Raw genomic sequence first — 20,963 nt, forward strand, 5'->3', positions numbered from 1 at the left:
TAGTGCGCAGTCCATCTCGCAGAATGTCAGCCGTGTATCTCTTTTCTTTTTTCTCATCATGTTCACACGCCACAGCAGTAGGTGACCTGCCCCCTCCTTTAATCCCCCCATCCTGCTCTCCATCCCACTTAACAATACTCAGCCAACAACACAAGACACTGATCACAGGAAGGTGTGTGTGTGTGTGTGTGCATACATGCAAATGCAAAAAATGATCAGGTCAGACAGGATCTTAAGATCTTAACATTTTCCCCAGACACCTGGTATTGCTACCATACCACTTCATTTACTCAAACCCTTGCAAGTCAGTTGACAGAATGAAAAGTTCAGAGGCTCAAAAATGAAATGACTGACATGATTACTGAATCTGCAGACCACAAGCTCTTTCAGGACATGTAATTCACACTTTACATCCCTTTAGATCAGCTGTAAAAATCAACCAGATACTTTTCCCCCTGACACATGATTTGTTTCTTACAGCCAATCAGAGAGCCAGTCAGATTAGATGTTGTTGGTATGCAAAGACAAGCTTTGTTATAATGTGTGTGTGCAGATATTATGTTCACTTTCCTGACTTAATTTTGCTGCTTCGAGAGCTCATTTTGAAGCCAGTAGTCATTATACACCTCTTATGCGTGGAAAACGGAGATGTGATGATGGTGGTGATTTTATATATATCTCCATGTTGTTGAAGTGTCTCTCTCTCTCTCTTTCTCTTTCTGCGTGTGCTTCTTTCTCAGTCTTGTGAAAGATTCTGCTTAGTGTTGGCCCGAGACTCACACCCACGGAGACTGTGAATTATCAGAGATGGCAGCGCAGCTTTCACTTAGCAACTATCACCCACATTCCACAGCCTCCCTCCAAAGACCTGCAGTCCCCCACCCAGGTTCAGGGAAGGTGCAGTGTGGGGACCAGCTCAGGGGGCGGGGGGTAGCGTGGGTGGTGTCGGGGTGGGCAGATGAGTTACAGGCTCATTACCGCGACACACCACTGTCAGAACATACTGCATTCTCAGAATGTTCTGACTCTGGTTTGCCCCTTACCAACAAATTGTGTCCACTATCAATAAATCTGTTTTCTTATTTAATCAATGAATTGTTAGAACTATAAAATGTCAAATGTCACATACACCAGAGTCCAAATGCCAAGCAATCAATTCACTGTTCACTAAACGCAGCCTCTCTTAGATACTGTTGATTTGTCATAAACTCGTTGCTCTTCAGCAGCACAAAGTGCAGAGTACAACAATAACAGCAGCAGATTTACCACTGAAGTTCTTTTTGTAGCTGTTTATCACATTTTTGCGGGCTGAAATGTCACCTGTCACTGGCAGATTTGATTAGTTAGCTGATAACCAGTTAGCTGATTAAGCTAACCTTAGCTCCAGGAGTTGCTTGAAAACACCGTCACCAGCTGACTTTTTAATCAATTTGCAAAAACAAGAATAAATAAATAAATCAGATTGTAATTATTTTGACAGATATTGCGACACCAGTCACGATTTTCGTGACAATGGTAATTTTCGCATTTCATTTTCACAAAAAAAAAAAAAAATATATATATATATATATGGGGTCTATACCAAACAAGCATGTTCCCTTATATCTGAAGAATATGATTTGTTTGTTGATTGCACCACAACACTTTACTTATAATGTTAGAATGTGACACATTTTACGTTCATCAAAAAACTACAGCTCCTGAAATGTGGATGATGCACTTGGCCATATTGGTATTTCTATAAAATTCGCATTCATTTTTGAGCTCTGACGGCGGTGCTACAACACAGAGACTAAGGCTGCATGTCTCAGGCTAAAGGTCATGATCCTCACCAGTTCAAAAAGCCTCTGAGGGTGAGAACTAACCAACGTGTTTGGCAAACGCAGAGCTATCTCAGCTCATGTTGACTGGGGTTGCTGAGGTCTACACTTCCTGAGGGACAGCGCTGCTAACTTAGATCAAAACTTTGATAGCATCCAGAATCAGTTTCCACACAGTGGGTGTGCTAGTCATAAACAAGAACTAATGTATGAGTTAATGATATGCTAACTCTTGCCCTTGGAAGTAGCACTCAATTGCTAGCACAGGTAGCAGCTGGTTAGTCAGAAATGCAAATGATCGCAGACATTTAAGCAACACACAGTGTTATGAATCTCTCACACTCATGCAAATATCGCTCATACTAAAGCTTCATGTACACCACTTCAACAAGTGGAAAAGAACTTGACAGACCTACTGTGCTTGGTTACGGTCGCCAAGCTATGATTGGACAATTGCTGTTTCGGGGAGAGGTTAAGCAAACTGTCAATTAATCGACTAATCCTTTCAGCACCACTTTGCTTCAAATGGTGTGGAGCTATCTCTAATTACTGAAGTCACTTAAATACACTGTGAGCAATATTTCATGGCAACATGGAAAGAAAAACATTTAGCTGGACAGCACTGTCCAGAAAACTCTGTGGAGAACAAGACGCTAAATTTGTAAGACCTTTTCCCAGAGGGAGCAGTGACTGATGGGATATTGTTGTTGAACCAGGGCCAGCAAGAGTGCAAGTCAGAGCTCATCGGCCTTTGAGGAGCATCTGGAACTCCTTAGAGCATCTGTGTTAGATCAGGCTCTGTAAAATACACTCTAGCACCCCTAACACAATGACTCGTGACAAACCATGAGAGCCTCTCCCGTAGGTTTTGCCCCTTATCTTTCCTTGAGAGCGTCAGCTATTTACTTCCATATTCTTTCATTTCATTTATTCTTTCCTGCCTCCTCCCGCTCTGACTCGCGCTCCCTGTCACTTTGAGCCTTTGTGAAAGAGTGTGTGTATGTGTGCGGTGCCAGGCAGCTGCTGGGTTTGTGTACTCAGCCTGAGCCTCATGTCTACACACAGCTCGCACTGCCCTTATCTGAAATGACCAGAACCACATCAACAGATAAAGAGTCAAGCCCCGCCTGCTCACTCTGCTCCCTCACTCGGCCGGGTGGTCTATACACCGTCCGGAGGCGAGCGTCTAACTGAGACACGCTACAATCAAACGTATGTGTCTTACAGCGGAAAAAACTTCACATAAAAATCAATCTTTTACGCTGCAGAGAGGAAAAAAAAAAATCTGAAGCACAATCACCTGTCCAGTCTTGTCATTTCTGTAATTTGTGATGAACAGCAGAACAGAGTTTTGGCCTTTCTCAGGAAATCATTTTCCAGGATATTTCCAGGACCGCATCAATCAAACTCTTTAAAGGTATTCTTAGTTTCTAGAATCTGTCATCATTGCGACTGATGCAAAGCAGTGTCATTTAAACAAACTGCACCACTGCGATGTGAGGGCACGAAATGTCATAATGCTCTAACGTATTTTAATTTACTCGTTCTTTAGTTCCGTTCAGTTTAATTTCAATTAGATTTTTCTCCTTTTTTAAAGCAGTTTCCATCACAGTGACTAGCAAGTCTCTTTTGATTTATATTGTATTTACTATATAAAATGTGAACGCAGACAGACTGTGGATTCCCATCATAGATCTTCACATGCACATGTACCAAGGGAAGAGAACCGTGCAGGAAATGTCATAAATATCATGGCTGTATGGACCAGAAAAATACCCTTTTTCACATGGAAAGACGGTGACAAAGCCCTCTAGCAACCGCTCAGCAGTGTCCAAGCCTTTTACAGTAAATACAGAGTGAATTCAGACACAGATTTAGTCTGACAGAGATCTGTTCCAAAACATCTAGATTTTGTTTTGTAGTCAACTAATTCTAAGTCCTTTAATAGACATAGTTTACTGTAGAATACATTAGCAGCTGTAATCTTAAAATCTGTCGAGAAGTAGTGTACAAGTAGGACTTTTTGTGTATTTAAGTAAAAAATATGAGTCTAAACAAATGTGTGATGCACAAGATAAATCATATCTATGTTCTTCAGGAAATGGTGCTATTGTTTGTGCTCCCCAAAGCGTCATTTAGTCAGAAAGCCAGTCACATATTTCATTGCAACAAACATGTTTTGTTTTTTTTTTAAGCTAAAAAAAAACTCTTCTCCCCTGTCACCACTGGTATTTGTTTTGGGGTTAAGTGAAGAAACTACTTTTTTTTATCTATCAACATAAAAATATGAGTGACACACAGATTTCTATTAATAATTCTATTTGTTATCTTTTCGGTTTTTAACATCTTTGAGGATTTTAGAAGCTGTGCACTGAAACACAAACATACACGTTAAATTAATAATGTAAAGCTGGGTTGTGAACAATGACTTGCGATGTAAAGCCAGTTCTGCAGATCAAACTGACCATGTTCAAACTCCTTTTTCCTCAGTCATGCTTTTGTAAACATGGACAGAGACATGCTGGGGGTCCTAACACTGAAAAACTGCACACCACACACATTTCTGCTGGCAACCAGGCGGGTGTGACTACTGTGGAGAGAGTGTGACTATTAAAGTATTCTGGCATTGGAGTTGCAAAAGTATTTTTATTTAAAGAACAACAAAATCTGCAAAAAAAAGAAGGAAGCTTTGGAGAATCAAAACCTTTTTTTACAATATTACCACGTTTTTTTTGGAAAACACGGGACCCCTGCAAGGACGCTCGGCTCTACATGCTGTGGACAGACAACAGGTTCAAGTACAACTGCTGTAATGAAAAAAAAAAAGCCTCTTAGAGGAGTTGTGACAACATTAGAGGAATGTGAAGGAGCTGTAATTAACAATTAAACCAATTACCTGTCCGAAAAGGGAAATCATAGAAATAACAGAGCAGTACAACGTCAATTATTCAGCGAGGTTTCTTTTAAAGTGTGCATCTTTGAGGTCGAGAAACGCATCCTGCACTGTCTCTACATTACTGGGACGACAAACATGCACAGTCATAGCAAGCTGACCAGAGATAAGCTTCCCCGAACCAGACAACTGGCAAACCACATCCTGTGCATCCCTGCCTCTCGACTCCCCACCACCTCCACTCATATGACCTCTTCTCTGTCATCGCCATGTTTAATTATGGACTGTCTCATTTCGACAGCAGGGGGGAGGAAAACAAAGCACGAATCTATCCGAGCAGCCAAACAGCAGTGTGTCTAGAAAGCCCGGACCCCTCCACCAACACCCAACCCTCGAGCTTTCAGATTCTCAGAAGGAGAAGTGAACAGCAGAAATCAATTTTGACCTGATTTTTTTTTTTCTTTTTTTCTTTTTGGTCTTCACTTGAAGCAATGGTTACCAAACTGTACACCAGCAAGCTGAACTGGGTCTCGGCAGCTTGAGTCGTAGTTGTTTCCATGGCAACCGCTGGACCAACTGAACACAAGCACTGAGGGAGACACTTAGCAATGCTGTTTATTCCCCATCATTCTCAGAAGTGATGCTAAACTGATTTTCCAGCACTCTTATTGGTCCACAGATGATTGGCGGTGGCGGTATGTGTGTCTAAGAGGGTGCGTGCGTATGTGTGTACGTGTGTATGTTTATGTGTGTCTGTATCCATGTAATTGACACAGGCAGTTACAAACCGGTGAAATGGATTGACACAGAGAAACAATTACGCAATGAGGGATCATATCACATTCAGGTGCATCAAAGCTTAAATTCTGATACACTGCAACCTACAGTATGTGGCTCCTTTGAGTAACACTGTGGTGTGTGTGAGTGGGTGTGTGTGGGACCCCATCAGTCAGCACCCCGTCCTGGTTGTGAGCAAAGTGTACATGTGACAGGTATCCTCGTTAAAATGCTGCTGCTGCGTTAAACACACAAATTATTTATCAAGGAGGCTGTGGAAGGACTGCGTGGGGAGAATATCGGATTCTCCTCCGATCACACCACCTCGCTCCCTCCTCCTTCCCTTATACAGGGTGTCTAATTCTATAGCGGCAGCTCTGCACAGGTGATCATCACCAGCTGACACTTCCTCCACTGGGATACAAGTCTTTCTATCCTGATGCATGATGCACACAAGGTTATTGCAGCACCAGGAGCTGCTGTGAAACTGTGAACAGCTGATACAGTTGATACGGTGTGAGATTTGCTCTGATTAAAATTCATTTATTCTCTGTCTCACATCCTGGAAATTTGAAAATTGAGTAAACAGCCATTTGGAAAGTTTGACGTGATTGGACTTGTGTATAAACCAGGAGCTTTATGACATGAGCCCGACACTGTTGTTTAAATTCTATTGCCTTATCTTATCTACCGAATAAAAAGCACGCGTTAAACACTTAGTGGGAGCTTGACAAGGAGACCAGTGAAACATATTGACTGTCCCCTGACCCAGAGTCCACATAAATGCCTGATTTGCCCTCTGTGCTGTTTAATGGGCTTTTAGGGGCTTAACCCACCATCTCTGCTGCGCTCAAAGATGCATTACTCTACGCTTCATCAACGTACTACAGAAAAAGATAAGTAAACCATTGTAGTATCTGTGAGTACACAGCATCAGCCTTTACACCAGTGTAGTGTTTCAGGGTATGTGAAAACGCAGCCCCATGTGTATGCAGAGAAAAGGGGGTTAGAGTGACCTGCCTGTTGCTCTGACGCAGGCTCTGATAAGACTGTTCCATGTGACGCAACAGTTAGCAGAAACGCCAAGGGCCGGGTATTTTTAGGAACCAGTCTTTGACCTCTCACAGCACTTGTGTCAACAACATCCACACAACAATACTAGCCATTGTCGGGGAACCGTAAAGCAAATAATCCTGGTGTGAAGAATGTACATAAATGACAAGTTTCAGTGACAAAATCCAGGACTGTCTTTGACAAACACATCGGCAGTACGGCCCAGCAGAGCGACATGCAGAAAACGTGTTTGGGCTTTGCTGGTGCATTTTACTGATTTAATCCAGGACAGAAGCGTGGACGGTGCATGTCAGTATTCACACTCAAATAGACACCCACACATAGGCACATAAGGCAGGACAATAGCTTTGGGATGTTACTTCCCAAAGAAGAACAAACAGCAGTTCTGACAAACAGTCAATACAGACTAGAAGGGACGGTGACAACCATAACAAAGCAAGGGATGGTGTGTGAGTGTGTGTGTGTGTGTGTGTGTGTGTGTGTGTGTGTGTGTGTGTATTGATGGGTGGGACATACACATGTGTTTGTACTGTACCGCCTTGGCTAATTGATTTCAGCTGAGGAGTCTGAGGATCACAGACATGGCGCCACAAAAAACACGAGCAATAACAGCGAAGTGAAGCTCACATGTAACAGGATGTCACAGTTACAAATCACTTTTACACGTTACAGCTCCGATAGATTGCTGTTTGTTGTGAAAGCAGCCCTGTGTATAACAAGTCGGCTCAAACTCCAATATATACAGTTTAAGAAGTGAGTGTGTACAATAAGACACTCAAAGTGAAGCTGGGAATGGACACTAGTTTCTACCATATGCAGCTGTAAAAACACACATACCAACCAACGCCAAGAGCAATACAGCTTTGGAAGCAACCAGATGGACTGCATGTGTTTTGAAAGGTTTGAAGGGATTAAGGGCCATAAATTTCAAGAGGCAATCATGAAATACTTCTCATGTAGCAAACAGACACCATCGCGATGTCTGCAAAAGTCTGCAGTTTGCTCTGGTCTTACTTGACAGATTCTGTTGGCATATTTTGGCCAAAAAAATTTGCAATAATGGTATTTTCTGCTAAATCAAACAACCTATTTTTACTACTGTTGTGTTTTTTCTTTGTTTGTTTGTTGTTGTTTTTTTAATGTGGATGTCCTTTCTTTTGTGATTCAAATAAGAGCTCATGGTAATAAAGGAATAAATGTCCTGCTATTCTGTCAAGACTTTTATTCTGGCCATTCATGTCTCTGTCTTGGAGCACTTGTTCTGTGTTTTGGACTATAATCTGTAAGTATAGAAGACAATGTTATTTAGTATTTTACCTTTAACAGGACAGCTTGCCTGTCAAAATGTCACTTAATATAGAAACAGTATGGTAATGACTCAATTTTCAAGCATCTTTTGAATAGAAATGTATAGATTTTAATAGAAAGTAACTACACATTATTTAAACTGAATGTTATGTTGCACAGTAAACACAAAGCTGGATCGTGTGAAGGTCTTTCACCCTGATGAATATATTAAAAGCTTAACAGTCAGAAAGTGACTCAATCTAATTCACCGGGACTGTTTGAGTGTGGTTTGATCAGATTTGATTGACAGTGACCTGGCAACAAAGCAAACTACCACTTAAACTGTCATCACAAATGTTGCTAAAAACGAGTGGTGCATTGCTGTATGTGACGTGTGTCATCGTTTTCCAAGTGAACTCACTTCAAACCAGTAAAAAGAGCTCAGAAAAAATGCTTAGAAAAAAAACACAGAAAACAGCCAAAATTGCTCTTGTTGTGATATAAAATAGTTTGTTCATGTAGGACATGACTCGAGGTAAGATTGGTTTTTCGGGCCTTTAACAAATCCGTAATGCAGCTCTTGCAGGTTTTGAGGTTTTCACAGAGCTGCTGACCCAGACCCAGGCACTGTTCATACTCTGCGAACAAGATGTCCACAAATTTGGTGAATTTGTGAGCGCTTTGTGTGTGATTCTCATATCCCAGGCATTTATATTCTCACTGGATATGAACTATGACTTTGAAATAATAATAAACTAATGACAAACTTTATTTGTATACCACCCTTTATACAAGAAATGCAGCTAAAAGTGCTTCACGGTAAAGAAACGACATGCACCAAGTGCTTTACATGAATAAACAAGTAGGAGAATACAAGATTTTTAGGACAGGGCATTTAAAAAACTCCCATACTTACTCTTACTTTTTTAGAAATCAACACATTTGCTCTCACGATGAAGAAGTGAGGCTCATCCAGAATCTAGTTCCTGTCCCAGTCAACAGTAATCACCCAACCCAACTCAGTGGCACAGATTCCTTCTCAATTCACCGTTTGAATCTGCAGTGCCAGCAAACAGAAGACGGCAACCAAAAGAGGATCTGCATTTACACCATTCCTCGTGCACAACTGTATCTTTATCTGCACCCATTAACACCAGCAGAAACCCAGTGAGGTTAATGAGTTATTGGAGAAAGAGGAAATACTTGCACACACAAGCGTGAAGCAGTGATGGATGACAATGTTTTACTGTGTCACATAGTACATGGACGACCTCAGGAATAAACAGCATTGCCGGGCTGCAGCTATCTCATGACATTCATTCACTTAGTGACGGCAAACAATGTTGGAGCCTGTGATGGATTGTACTATGGTATATCATGCATGATGTTAGAGAGTATACAGTGCTTATTGAGTTCCCATGAATCCCAAATCTAGCCCTGTGCTTCAGTAATTATTCATGATAAACAATCACAATATTGTGCCAAATTGAGCTGTGTTTAAGTGACTTTTTTTTTTTTGTTGTTGTTTCCTGAGAACAGACTCTGTCATAAACTGCTATTTCTTCATAGATCCTGGCCAACATGTGAAAGTATATGTTACTGAATGCATACCTTATATTCATGGCAGAGACATTACAATAACAATCAGCGATTCATAATCAAGTCTTATATCCCCCTATTGTTTTCCTGAAGTGGTCTTCCCTTTATGTTTTCCATAACTTTTCCCCAAGGACACAACAGTTGGAAAACAGCTATGGCAGTACAGAAAGCAAGAAGCCACCATACTGTGCGCCCCTCCCACCCCTCGGCCTCACCCCCATCACCCCACCCTTGGAGAAAAGTACAAAGCGTCCCTTGTGTGAGAGCACAGAGACCTGAGTGATACTGCTTTATATCATGGTATTCTCCCACTGTCACACAACAGCACACACTCACACACAGAGCCGTCCAGTCGGGGCGGTTCATTCAGCCCACTGACCTTCAGCGAGCCCCTTGGTCCTTGGCATGACGCACAAACAACACACTGTACAGCAAGACCCATAGGCCCCAAAGTACATGTGAATACGCAGATACGACATGGTGACAAAACACCGTAGAGAAATATAAGCGCCAACGGCTTTGTTGCCAGTTCGCACGGTGTAACACCAGCCCATCATAAACATCATGACAGGAGAAGTTTTACACGTCCACAGACATGTAGCGATGTGTCAAACTCAGATAACTTATCAATACAGATCATTTCAGTGGCTGTATACAGCATTGTCTGTGTTTACATCCTTGAATAAAAATAAAAAGACCTGACCACAAAAAAATATATACATATCACAACTTTCAATTTTCTGATGTATTTAATTATCAACTCTTTCAAAGTAGCCTCAAATCTTGAACAAACAACTGTTTTAGGCCTTCAACCAACAAACTGTTTTTGATTCAATTCATCTTTCAGTCATTTTCACAATTAGTCATTTGGTATATAGATTGCCAGAAACAGTGAAAAATGCCCGTTACAATTAACTTAAGGCCAACGTAAATATCAGATGTCAGCAAATGCTCACAACTAAGAAGCTTAAACTAAGAGCTGTTGTGTATTTTTGCTTTAGACTTTATTGATTAACTTTCTGAACTAATTTCTGTCCATGGACCAATACAACAATAATACAATACACTATATTTTGTATCTGTTTGTTTGGAGACCACAGCACACTTAAGAGTTCAAAATTCACATTCAGGATGTCATTTTTTAACAGCTGACCAGGTACACTTTGTGAAAAATGTGTCCTGTGCGCCACATGACATATTTCATATCTTAGAAAAGATAAGATATTCTTAGCTGGTAGGAATTTAAAGCCACACTACTAAATATTAGCAAATCAGCAATGGAAGAGAAGGACTGCATGTATGCGAAAAGGTGTCGCTAGTAGTGACTCTGACATTCCTCTCAGCGTTAAGTTTAGCATCTTTCAGCTCACTGGTTTGGTTTTGCTGCCTTCAGCTCTACTGTCTTGGTTCTGTGACACAGCTCTGATCGACCCCATTTCCAGCCACAGCAGGCAGCTGTGATGAACCCACCATATGCTGAACTGTACAGCTCAGCACCAAAAGTGCACAGAGACAAAGCTAACACCTAGCTGGTGAACACAGTAAAGGCTTTTTCAGCTAATGAGCCAGATATTTCTCTCTGGAGTTGTTGGAGACCACAAACAGAGCTAAAATGAGGTATGGAAACATGACTTCAAATGATAATAATAATGCTAATGTTGCTCTGTGTCTGCTTTATGTGCAACAGCTGAACCTCATGGACAAGATAGAGAGATGATATGGATTCAGCTAGACACACAACACCTAGAACCTGTTCGTTCTGTGAGGATGCAGGATGAAATGACCCTAAACTGTCTGAGAAATAACATAAGAAAAAGTGACAATAAATGAAGAACTGTCAAAATAGATTCTGCCCTGACATCAGTGTCAGTTTAGGTCAACCATGAGAAGTCGAGTCAAACAGTCAGATGTCGAGCGTCTCTTACCTGTTTCCAGAGGAACTTGTCTTCCTGGTTAATCTGCCAGGTGGTGACCACGTGTATGATGGACAGCACTGCTCCACTGAGCACCGCCGCTCTCATCCTCACAGGCAGCAGAGTGTAGATGATGTAGATGAAGAACACGGACCACCAGATGCCTTCTGAAGCGCTTCTGGGTGCCACCATGAGCACCCCGAACACCTGTACCGACACCAAGACTCCGATCACCAGGTAACTGACCATCCACATGTAGTCCTGGTGGAAGCCGTTGCGGTTGCACACTACCATAAGAGCCATGAAGAGCGCCATCGCCACAGACAGGGCTGACGAATAGGCCACGTGAGGGGCGGCGTGGACACAGTGGAAGGTCAGCATGATGCCGCATACGATCACAAGTACCCCCATGAGCATGGTCAAGGAGCTCTGGTTCAGCCTAAAGAAGTAACGCTGGTACAGACGCTCCAGTTTACGGGACTGGAATTTTTTCGACTGGAACACCCGCACCACCCTGAGCCAGCAGTCTGCAGCCGTCACCACCCCTGCTGCGCCGTTGGGACCCTCATCGCCCATGTCCCCACTTCCTCCATTACATCCCCCTTTCCTCCCTTTCAATTCCCCATCCTCAAAGCCCAAGTCGACCGATTTCAACCCCACCCCTTCCCCGGGAGCCCCTCCCCTTTTGCCGTAGTGGTCCTCCTGCCATCCGCAACGGACGCCGAAGTTTCCCCCGCCTCCCACGGCCCCCGCCACCCCTCCGCGGTGGTGCTGATGGAGGGGGGCTCCAGACGGGGGCTCCATAGCATCTGGATCCCGCAGACAGCTCATGTAACGCGGGTTGCAGAGAGATGAGCCTCCCTTCCGTTTAGACTTCTTGCCATTGCGCTCCCCCCACGCAGTCTTGCGGTCGTCCACTCTGGCGACTAGGAAACCACTGAACCAGGACATTCTGTGTGAGCAGAGGGAGGAATGCACAGTACAGGAACAGGTGAAAGACAGATAACAGCTACAGCTCTGATACTACGTGGGAGGACAATTTCCTCCTCTATCCACCTGTAGGAGTTGTTCATTTACCTGTTGGGGTTCTGGTACATGTCCCAGCCCTTTCCCTTGCAGCCGGTTCACTCATTTATCCCCGTGGACAAAATTTTGAAGAAGTGAGGAGGGGTTTGTAGAGGCCACACTGCAGGGCCGCAGGACTGGATGGGGTCAAAAGGCACACCAGTTGCTTCGCAAAGCTCCAGATGTTTGTGCCAGTGATTTGAGACCAATGTAAATGAGAAGACCAGTCTCTGCTGCCAGGCCTATCTCCACGGCTTCTGCTGCGTCTACAGGAAAAATCAAACACATACAGGCTGTAGAGTGACAAGCAAGAAAAGCCAGAGCACAAATAGATCTGTGATGGTGTCATGGCTGAAATGTAAGCAGTGAGGGTGTCAGGTGAGACACATCAGACCATGACAGTAACGCGGATGTCTTGTCCAGTCTGTCGTTGATGCTGCTGCTCATATTAATGAACAGGCCTGACTCATATTTAGCTCTTTTATAACTTGTTAGCAAAGATCTCCTCCATCCCAAATCTAAGAGGAAATAAAATGCATCACTGTTGGCTAATGCACATGAATCTCATTTCCTGGATAACCAGACACACTTGAGATTTCGTCTCACGTCTGAAAACTGAGACAGATTCACAGAAGAACAAGCTACCTCCAATACTGTGGGGGAGGAGGGGAGAGTGGGGGAGGACAGGAACCAAAATAGCTTGATGGCTCGGTTTTTTAAGGTGAACCAGAACTGGCTCAATTTGACCCCCGTGCAAAAACACACCCTCTGGTATAAACACACAACAACATTTTGGAGCCAGCTGGGCTGAAGATAAAGAACGACTCTTTCGAGCTCTGTTTATTATCGCAATCAGTGATTAAAAAATGAGTAATAAATACAGATAAATGCCACCGGACAACGGGACACTGTCAAGACAAATATCAGGACAGTAACGGGAGACACAGCATGACAGGATCTGTGGGCCCTGCAGCACTGAACCAAAAGTTGTTTATAAATTACTAGAAAATCAAGCTAACAGTACTTCCCCTTTAGCAGTATACAATATATATCTCTCACAGACATCAATGTGATTATATCCGTCTGCCGTTACTGGAGGAAATGTATATGTAAAGATGCACTGCGAGCACCAGGGAAGGACCACTTTATCATAATCATTAACATCTCTGCCTGCCTGACATGACAGATAATGTAGACGGGTTAAATACAAGGAGTAGTTCACCATCGTCATGTATGAGAGTACTGTATGTTTAATTTGTTTAGTTTATACCTGATATATTATGATATATTATATCCGTCATATGTGTAAAGTAAGCAGGGTCTTGTAAGCCTATGTGGACTGGACCCATTTCATTCATTCGTTCATGTACGAGCAGATACCACCCTTATTAAGTGGTCCACGTTAAATAAAGTTTAGTCCTGTTTCTTTTGTCAGTTACTTTTACTCAGTCGAGATGGGCCACTGACTCTGCGTTTAGTGCCACAGCAATGCCTGCCTTCATGTTACCCTACAAGAGAATGATCCCACTGAGAGACACTGTCTTGCAGGGAAGATTACAGATTTTAAAAGTGGGGAAAAGAGAGCACTGGTATCATACTGAGAATCGGTATCAGCAGATAACCTGAGTCAAGGTATCATGCCAAGAGAGAAAAAGTCAGATCAGCGCATCTCATCTACTGTACGAGGCTATGGTGGTTTTATTCCTGATAGAAAACATCTAAAATATTCCCCTAAAGATCTGTAGGGGCTGAAAGGCATTTCTTTGATATTCAGTTGTGGGTTTATGCTGACCTGGTCACATTCTATAGTATTTATATCTCCAATATTACTATAACAAGCCTACAGCCTTTCTAGAATTGTACTTCATGCTATAATAATAGTATAGTTGTGCATTCATTCGTCCTAATTGAATTATAAAACCTCCACATATGCCTCAGCAACTGCTACCAGCTGATCTTACCAGGCCTCCAGACGCCCTGAGCTCCACACAGTGGGGAGAGACGCGCAAACGCAACGCTGCCGCCGCCGCCGCCGCTGCTGCTGCAGCCGCTTCTGCTGCCGCTGCCGCCGCCTCCTCGACCGGCATTTTCACCGGAGAGGCACGCTGTGCTGCTGAAGCAAAAATAGCATTTCCTCGCTATATCTTGCCTGCATGCGCCTTCTCTGGCACGTATCCGTCCAAGCCGTATCCCCCCTCCCTGGCAGCGGATCGACAAGATTCAAGGAGAACCAGCCCCCCCTCACATACACACCTCCCCTCTCCTCTCCTCCCACCTCCTCCTCCTCCCCTCCACCTCCCCGGCTGCGTCCCTCACTCCCCTGCACAAGGTCGACCAGCTCGTACCCATTTGCAAACGTCGCGGCGTTGCCAGTCGCTTGGTGTGTGCTTGCATGGTGCTTGGCTGTACTCTCCGGTTTCCCCCACTAGCGTTAGGAGAGGGGAGGGGACGCGGGGAAGCGGAGAAGGGAAGGCGGGGGTGACTGACTATTCCTAGGGGACATTTTCAACCGGACAGCCGCTACACTGGCGTTACAGCCACAAACAACGAGCATAAAGTCATTCATTGTGGGCTTGTTCCAGTTAGACAAGTCAGAAGCTGTGCATGCATCTCGTCCTCTCTGTGTTTCAGTTGTCATCCAGATGAAACAGATGCGAAAATAGATCAAGCAATTAGTGGAATCAAAGGTGTGCAACGCGCCGAACGGGCATTTTTGCATTTTCTGCGCTCATATTTTGAACATGTGCGGATGATATGTTTGCGATCCGGTGTATAAATGCCATGCACGGGCAGGCCGTGTGTGCGGGCCCGCATTCAAACAGCGTAGGCTTCTTGTTACATAACACCATGGCCTATGTGACAACCATAGCGGGGACCATAAAACCATTCCGCTGCGTCCGGTAGTCCAAGTTAAGGCACAAACACGCCTCTGTGAGCGATTTATTTTAATGCAAATGTCCTTCAGCCCGCAGCAAAGCAACAGCTCGCAGAACTGATGTATTGACAAGCATGAGTCTTGGGTAAATAAACAGATAGAAACATGTTTCTGCTGCTGCACATTCCTCAGCATCAGTCAGTGGATGGAGGACTAGCAGTGGATAATACTGCATACCCATTATCTACAAAACCCATGAGTGCGTAGAGAGATAAGTAGGCTTTAAATGGAGGTGTTTAAGTTTAAAGTTGTGTTGTCGGAAATTATCTGTGGCTTATTTGAATCATTATAAGCATCAGATGCAGCCTCTGAATGTAGCCTATTAACAGCCCTCAGGACTGTCAGCTGTAATAAGACACATAAACGCACTGTGATGCAGCTCATCCCATTTTCCCCACACAGAAATGTTGTTATTGGCCGCCTTTGGAAAACATGTACTGACCGTGTATCCTTTGCCACCACCACCAGTGTGAAGCGGAGGCCTTACAGCAACTGTCGCCAGCTATGTCATTCACTCCGGCGGAACTGGTGTATTGACAGAGATGTGGCAGAGGCGTCTGCCGTTCAATGCAACAGCGGTTGAGACGTTTATGTGACAGGGGAACATATATTATATATGTCGGCCTGCAGTGTGCAGCAGCAGCAGCTACAGTCAGAAAGACGGACTCACCGTGATCATCTTCTGTTTCTGTTCCCCGACAGGACCGCAGCAGACAATCCGATTCGGTGTGGTTGCGGGTCGGAGCGGCCAGGGTGGAGGACCATTTGTAGCCGAGCTGTCCAAGGATGGTCCGGTTAAATTGGTCACCCTGTGGTGGATCTCCTCCTGTCGTCTTCTCGCTCCACTCCCTTTCCTCTCCTCCCCCTGACCCTCTCGGCTCCAAGCACCACTGTCAAGACGAGGGAAATACAAACATCCCACTTCCGGTTATTGCTTTCAAATTAAAACCATTGCCACTAGCAGCGGTGGAGGAAGCGCTCAGGCCACTAAAATTGTCACTTCATTTATAGTGCAAGCATGAATTTGCAGTTGCTGTGATCTCATATGCTCTGTTTATGTAATCAAATAACAAATTGAACTTAGTAGAATAGATCAGTTAACACTGGCACATATATTAGCATAAGAACTACTACAAATTAAAGAAATCATCTTTGAGAAACATTTATTTAACATGAACTTTGATTTTTTTCGTTTGGTCTATGTCCCATCCTTTAACTCAAAGTCTTGATTGCCCCCTGGTGGCTCGCTGCAGCCACCAGGGGGCAATCAAGACTTTTGGCTTCCCTTTGGGGAGTTGTCATGTCGTCCATTCGTATCAATAGCAGCCACAGCCAGTTAGCTAGGACTGAAAAAGAGGGGGGAAACAAGTAGACAAAAAAAAAAAAAAAAAAGTGTAAAAAGTACACTTTACCAGTGCACGGGAGGTTTATGGTGGACCATTTCTTGGCCAGACCAGTTATTTCCTGGAGTCTTTATTGGTTACCTGCCCAAAGCCAAGAAATAGTCCAGCACATGACACCCTACAAAACAGCAAATTGTAGTTTTTGCAGTTGGGTTTTTGTAGAGAAACCCACTTTGGGACAATGACATTTTGGAATAAAAAGTGCTAGAATTAAAAATATAAATGACCTGTAATAAACTTGGTGACTACAAAAACAAACTCATTTTGAGCGCTTTTAGTATCCATAAAGAGGAAGGCCTAATCATCCATATGCCAGTCAAATACAAGTGACACTAAGTTTAAACTAAATATACAGGTATAGACCTTCACCGCACAGACATTTAAATGAAAAATCTTAATACTTTTGTTACAGCAGGACTTTCTCTCAGTATTTAATTAAATGCTTGCATCAAACGTGTCTCGTTGCACTGCGCCTTAGGTTTCCTGCTTTTATTTTGAAATCGAATTCCACTCAGTTCCGGTGTTACGCCGTCTAACTTTGGGTGCTTTGACGCAGCTCTCCTCAGCCCAGGCGCGCCGTTGCTCACACCACTCTCTCATTCCCACTTTTAGTAACTCGGCACTCCCTCTAGAGGTGAAGCCGTGTCTGCGGTGAGCCCGGCCGGTCAAACGCCACCAGCTGTGAGCTCCAGCACGAGTCCCAGAAAGAAAAAAACACAATGATGTGGAGGAGGGTGAAGTCAGATTACACCTTAATTTACTGAATACAGTCTATAAATCCAGTAGGCTGACCACAGTAAATGTAATCAGCTTATGGGAAGTGGTTTGCAGTGATGAAAAATAACTAAGTCCATTTATTCAAGTATAATTATCTGATACTTGCACTATACTTGGGTATTTATATTTTCTGCTACTTCATACTTGTACATTACATTTCAGAGAGAAGTATAGTACTCCACTACATTTATATGACAGCCGGAGTTGCCAGTTACTTTTCGGCTGAAGATTTTAACTAAAACACGTAATAAGCTTATAAATTACAACACATTGTTAAAAACCAGTGATTCCAAACTTTTTTGGCTTGTGACCCCTTACGAAAATAATGTGTCATTGGGGCCATTTGACAACTTTGGCATGCCTATGAGATATTTCATTAAACTTGGCCGGCCATAATATTTGATTTGGCCTCCCAGATGTTTCTGGCAACAACAAAAAAAGCAGTTAAAAAATATGACATGAATTGTCAGGATCATAGTACCAGTTTACATCTCAACAATACAATACAATGGGTGTTTTGCTATTGCCTGTGGTCCACCATTAAGTTTCAGTTTTGATCCTCCGAGGGAAAAAGTTTGGGCTACCCTCAACTAGATCATTGATTAATATGTTTAAATTTTAGTTTAAAATCTAAATTATACAAGCCTCAAATGCCGCAACAAATCCATCAGTACTGACAAAGCATTTAATCACAAAGAATTCTTGGAACTGAAATAGGCTCATCATACGATCTGGTTTCCAAGAAAAATCTACTGATTAATCTTCAGTGTCTGAACTAAATCAGCCATGATGTTTATAAAAGGTGACAGGTGATAGGGGCCCTGACAAAAACAAACAGAAATGAAGAGGTTACAGAGCACACGCACAATTTGTAAGAACAGATAATAGTTTATACGCTGCCCTGGTTCACTGAGTGTTGTTGTTTTTTTTTGTTTTTTTTTGTCTTTTTTGGTAACGTGATTAATTGCAAATTTGTTTGAGAATCTGCACCAGTCGGCACAAAATAAATAAAGGAAGGTTTTACATTATTACCTTGTCTTGTGATACTGTCTTGTAGAAAGGCCTGGGTAAAAATCAGGTTTTCATTCCTTTGCTATCCTCAGTTTGAATTGAGCTCACATGGTATATATTCTCAAATAAAGTTATTTTAAATCACATTAGCACAAACTGACAGACAGGTATTGTTCCAGCCTGGGAGAGGTGGTTGGTTTCTGGGTCTCTGGTTACAAAGCTGACTGTCTGTACTGTACTCTGTAAGTGTGTGTGTGTGTGTGTGTGTGTGTGTGTGTGTGTGTGTGTGTGTGTGTGTGTGTGTGTGTGTGTGTTCCAATAGCAAATTGTTGCCCTGGGGCCGGCTAATAGTTTAATCTGGCCCCTAAGCATGTAGAGTACATATGGAATAAATATTTTGCTTTTGAATGACTTCAGTGCTACAGTTAAGGTTTATGTTTTCACATCAATATTTGGTCTTTTGTGTCTGAATAGGAAGCAGCCAGGTGTCAGAGAAATAAAGTACAACAACTGTTCTGGAAACTGCAGAGGCAAATGTAGTTGCAATCATTCATGTACAAACTGGCATAAGAAGTTGACCTCAGATGGAGCCCTGTTACAACAGACACACTTGGGCAACAGACCATACTTGATCCAGAAAAATTACAAATTATTGTGCAGGGATTAAAGCAAGTGCATAGAAAGCAGGGTTGCTAACATTTTGAGGAATATCACAAACTGGGGTGTCAACCTGTGAGGCGGGTCAAGGGAAAGCAACCTGCCTGGAGTGCTGAACAATGGAGGCTGGGCCATTCACAAGTCTGCCCAGATATTGGAGCAACAGGTGGGGTTAATGATGGCAGAAAAGGTTGCCTGATTACAGGCCTCTGAATCACCACCTACATCCCCAGTTTGTTCAGTAACTCAGTTAGTAACACAGAAATCAGCTGACATGAACTTGATGTGAGGCTGAATAAATGAAGTTAAACAGAGCGGCAACAATGACTGAGCTTGTACCCAAAATCAGACTTATGGAACACAACGCAGGTGTAGTAGAATTCACACAGTCACAGGTAGACAGGCTAAACAGACTGAGAAATTCAGTGTATGCAGTCTATGGTATATAGACATATACAAAATAATGCACAGTGGGGGTTGATGGAGAGTAAATATTATTATCAGCTAATCCTACTCCATGTTAAAATTATTGTTTTTAAAAAGCTGTGGTTCACCCAATCTTGGATTCAATTAGTAATCTGTAATTGTAAATGAACCATCTGAGATTTTGGGAATTGAGCCTAAATGTCATACCAACTGTTCAATGACAATTACAATAGCAAGACACTGAGTTAATGTCTGAAGCTGATACAGTAGGTCTGGGACATGTTTAGCCCAGTTTAAGTTAGCTAGCATAAAGAAACAGCTAGCAGCTAGCATAATGAAAACTACAATTTTAAATATTCAAACAACTCTACCTTACAGGTGTATTTCATAGGTACAGAAATAGAAAACCAGACGTAGTTTGAAGAACAGTTTGTTAGCTTACCCACTGCAGCTATTTCATGACTAACAATGGCTGGGCTCAGCTTCTTCAGTAGCACATCAGTTGGGGTCGTGTTTTCTAGCTAACAAACAAATTAGACCATTTTTGCGTTGGTGGATGTTGTATTTTGTCACTTTATAAACAGCCTAATTGCTTACAGTCTTATCGCTAAAACTTTAGTTCAATAAATAAATTCTAGTCCACAAGGGGCATCAGAACTAAAAAACGAGGTCCTATTGTAGCCTTAAAAGTTGGGATGCTAACGTGTTAGCACATATTAAGCTAACATTGCCTACATCCAACAGACACAGAGCAACATTGCCACCTATTGGTCACCTGGTGCTACTGGTGAGGTCCAATTTACTATTTACAGCTAATAATATTCACTTTTACATCTCTGTTCTCAAATAAAACCCTGAGAAAATATCCAGGTCTAGAGGTAGATATTTGCTTTTCTTCACCTGCTTGCTAACTTAGTCTCTAACTTCCTGTTGGCAGTTTGGTGGTGGGCAGGTGGCCTTAGCTACTTCCCCACTGACAACAGCTGCCTGTCCCTGCTGAAAATAAAACTGATAAGAGTGAGACTAAACCATACAGTAATTATGGGCTGTAAAATCAAAACTATACCTCCAGTCAGTGACACTGAGTGGAATTTTTTACAGCTGAAAAATAAGCTGATTTCTAAACTATGTAACACACATTTTTAGCATTTCTCTGTTTTGTTTTGTTTTGTTTTGTTTTGTTTTGTTTTTGTTAAAAAATTGAAAATGGAAAACCTCTATATTACAATTAAATTTTCTTTTTAATATGTAATCATGGCCTGAATAGTACATTTGCCATTTTGTCTTTTCATTTTTAATTATCTCTTTTCATTTTAATTGTGGGTA

General features: G+C 42.6%; 1 protein-coding gene across 1 annotated transcript in view; it reads right to left on the reverse strand.

Annotated features, from left to right (window-relative positions):
- The window catches only part of adcy6a (adenylate cyclase 6a), a 34,931-nt gene extending 18,668 nt beyond the window's left edge, over positions 1 to 16,263 (reverse strand). The window contains exons 1-3 of the mRNA XM_076740475.1: positions 16,034 to 16,263; positions 12,441 to 12,694; positions 11,376 to 12,315 (exon numbers count right to left, since the gene is read on the reverse strand). Of these exons, the coding sequence (XP_076596590.1) occupies positions 11,376 to 12,315; positions 12,441 to 12,460 (960 nt within the window). The 5' untranslated portion in view covers positions 12,461 to 12,694; positions 16,034 to 16,263. The remainder of the gene's footprint in view (positions 1 to 11,375; positions 12,316 to 12,440; positions 12,695 to 16,033) is intronic.
- Positions 16,264 to 20,963: the final 4,700 nt, after the last annotated feature.

Source organism: Chaetodon auriga, chromosome 10 (assembly GCF_051107435.1).
Source record: "Chaetodon auriga isolate fChaAug3 chromosome 10, fChaAug3.hap1, whole genome shotgun sequence".
Lineage (NCBI taxonomy): Eukaryota > Metazoa > Chordata > Actinopteri > Chaetodontiformes > Chaetodontidae > Chaetodon > Chaetodon auriga.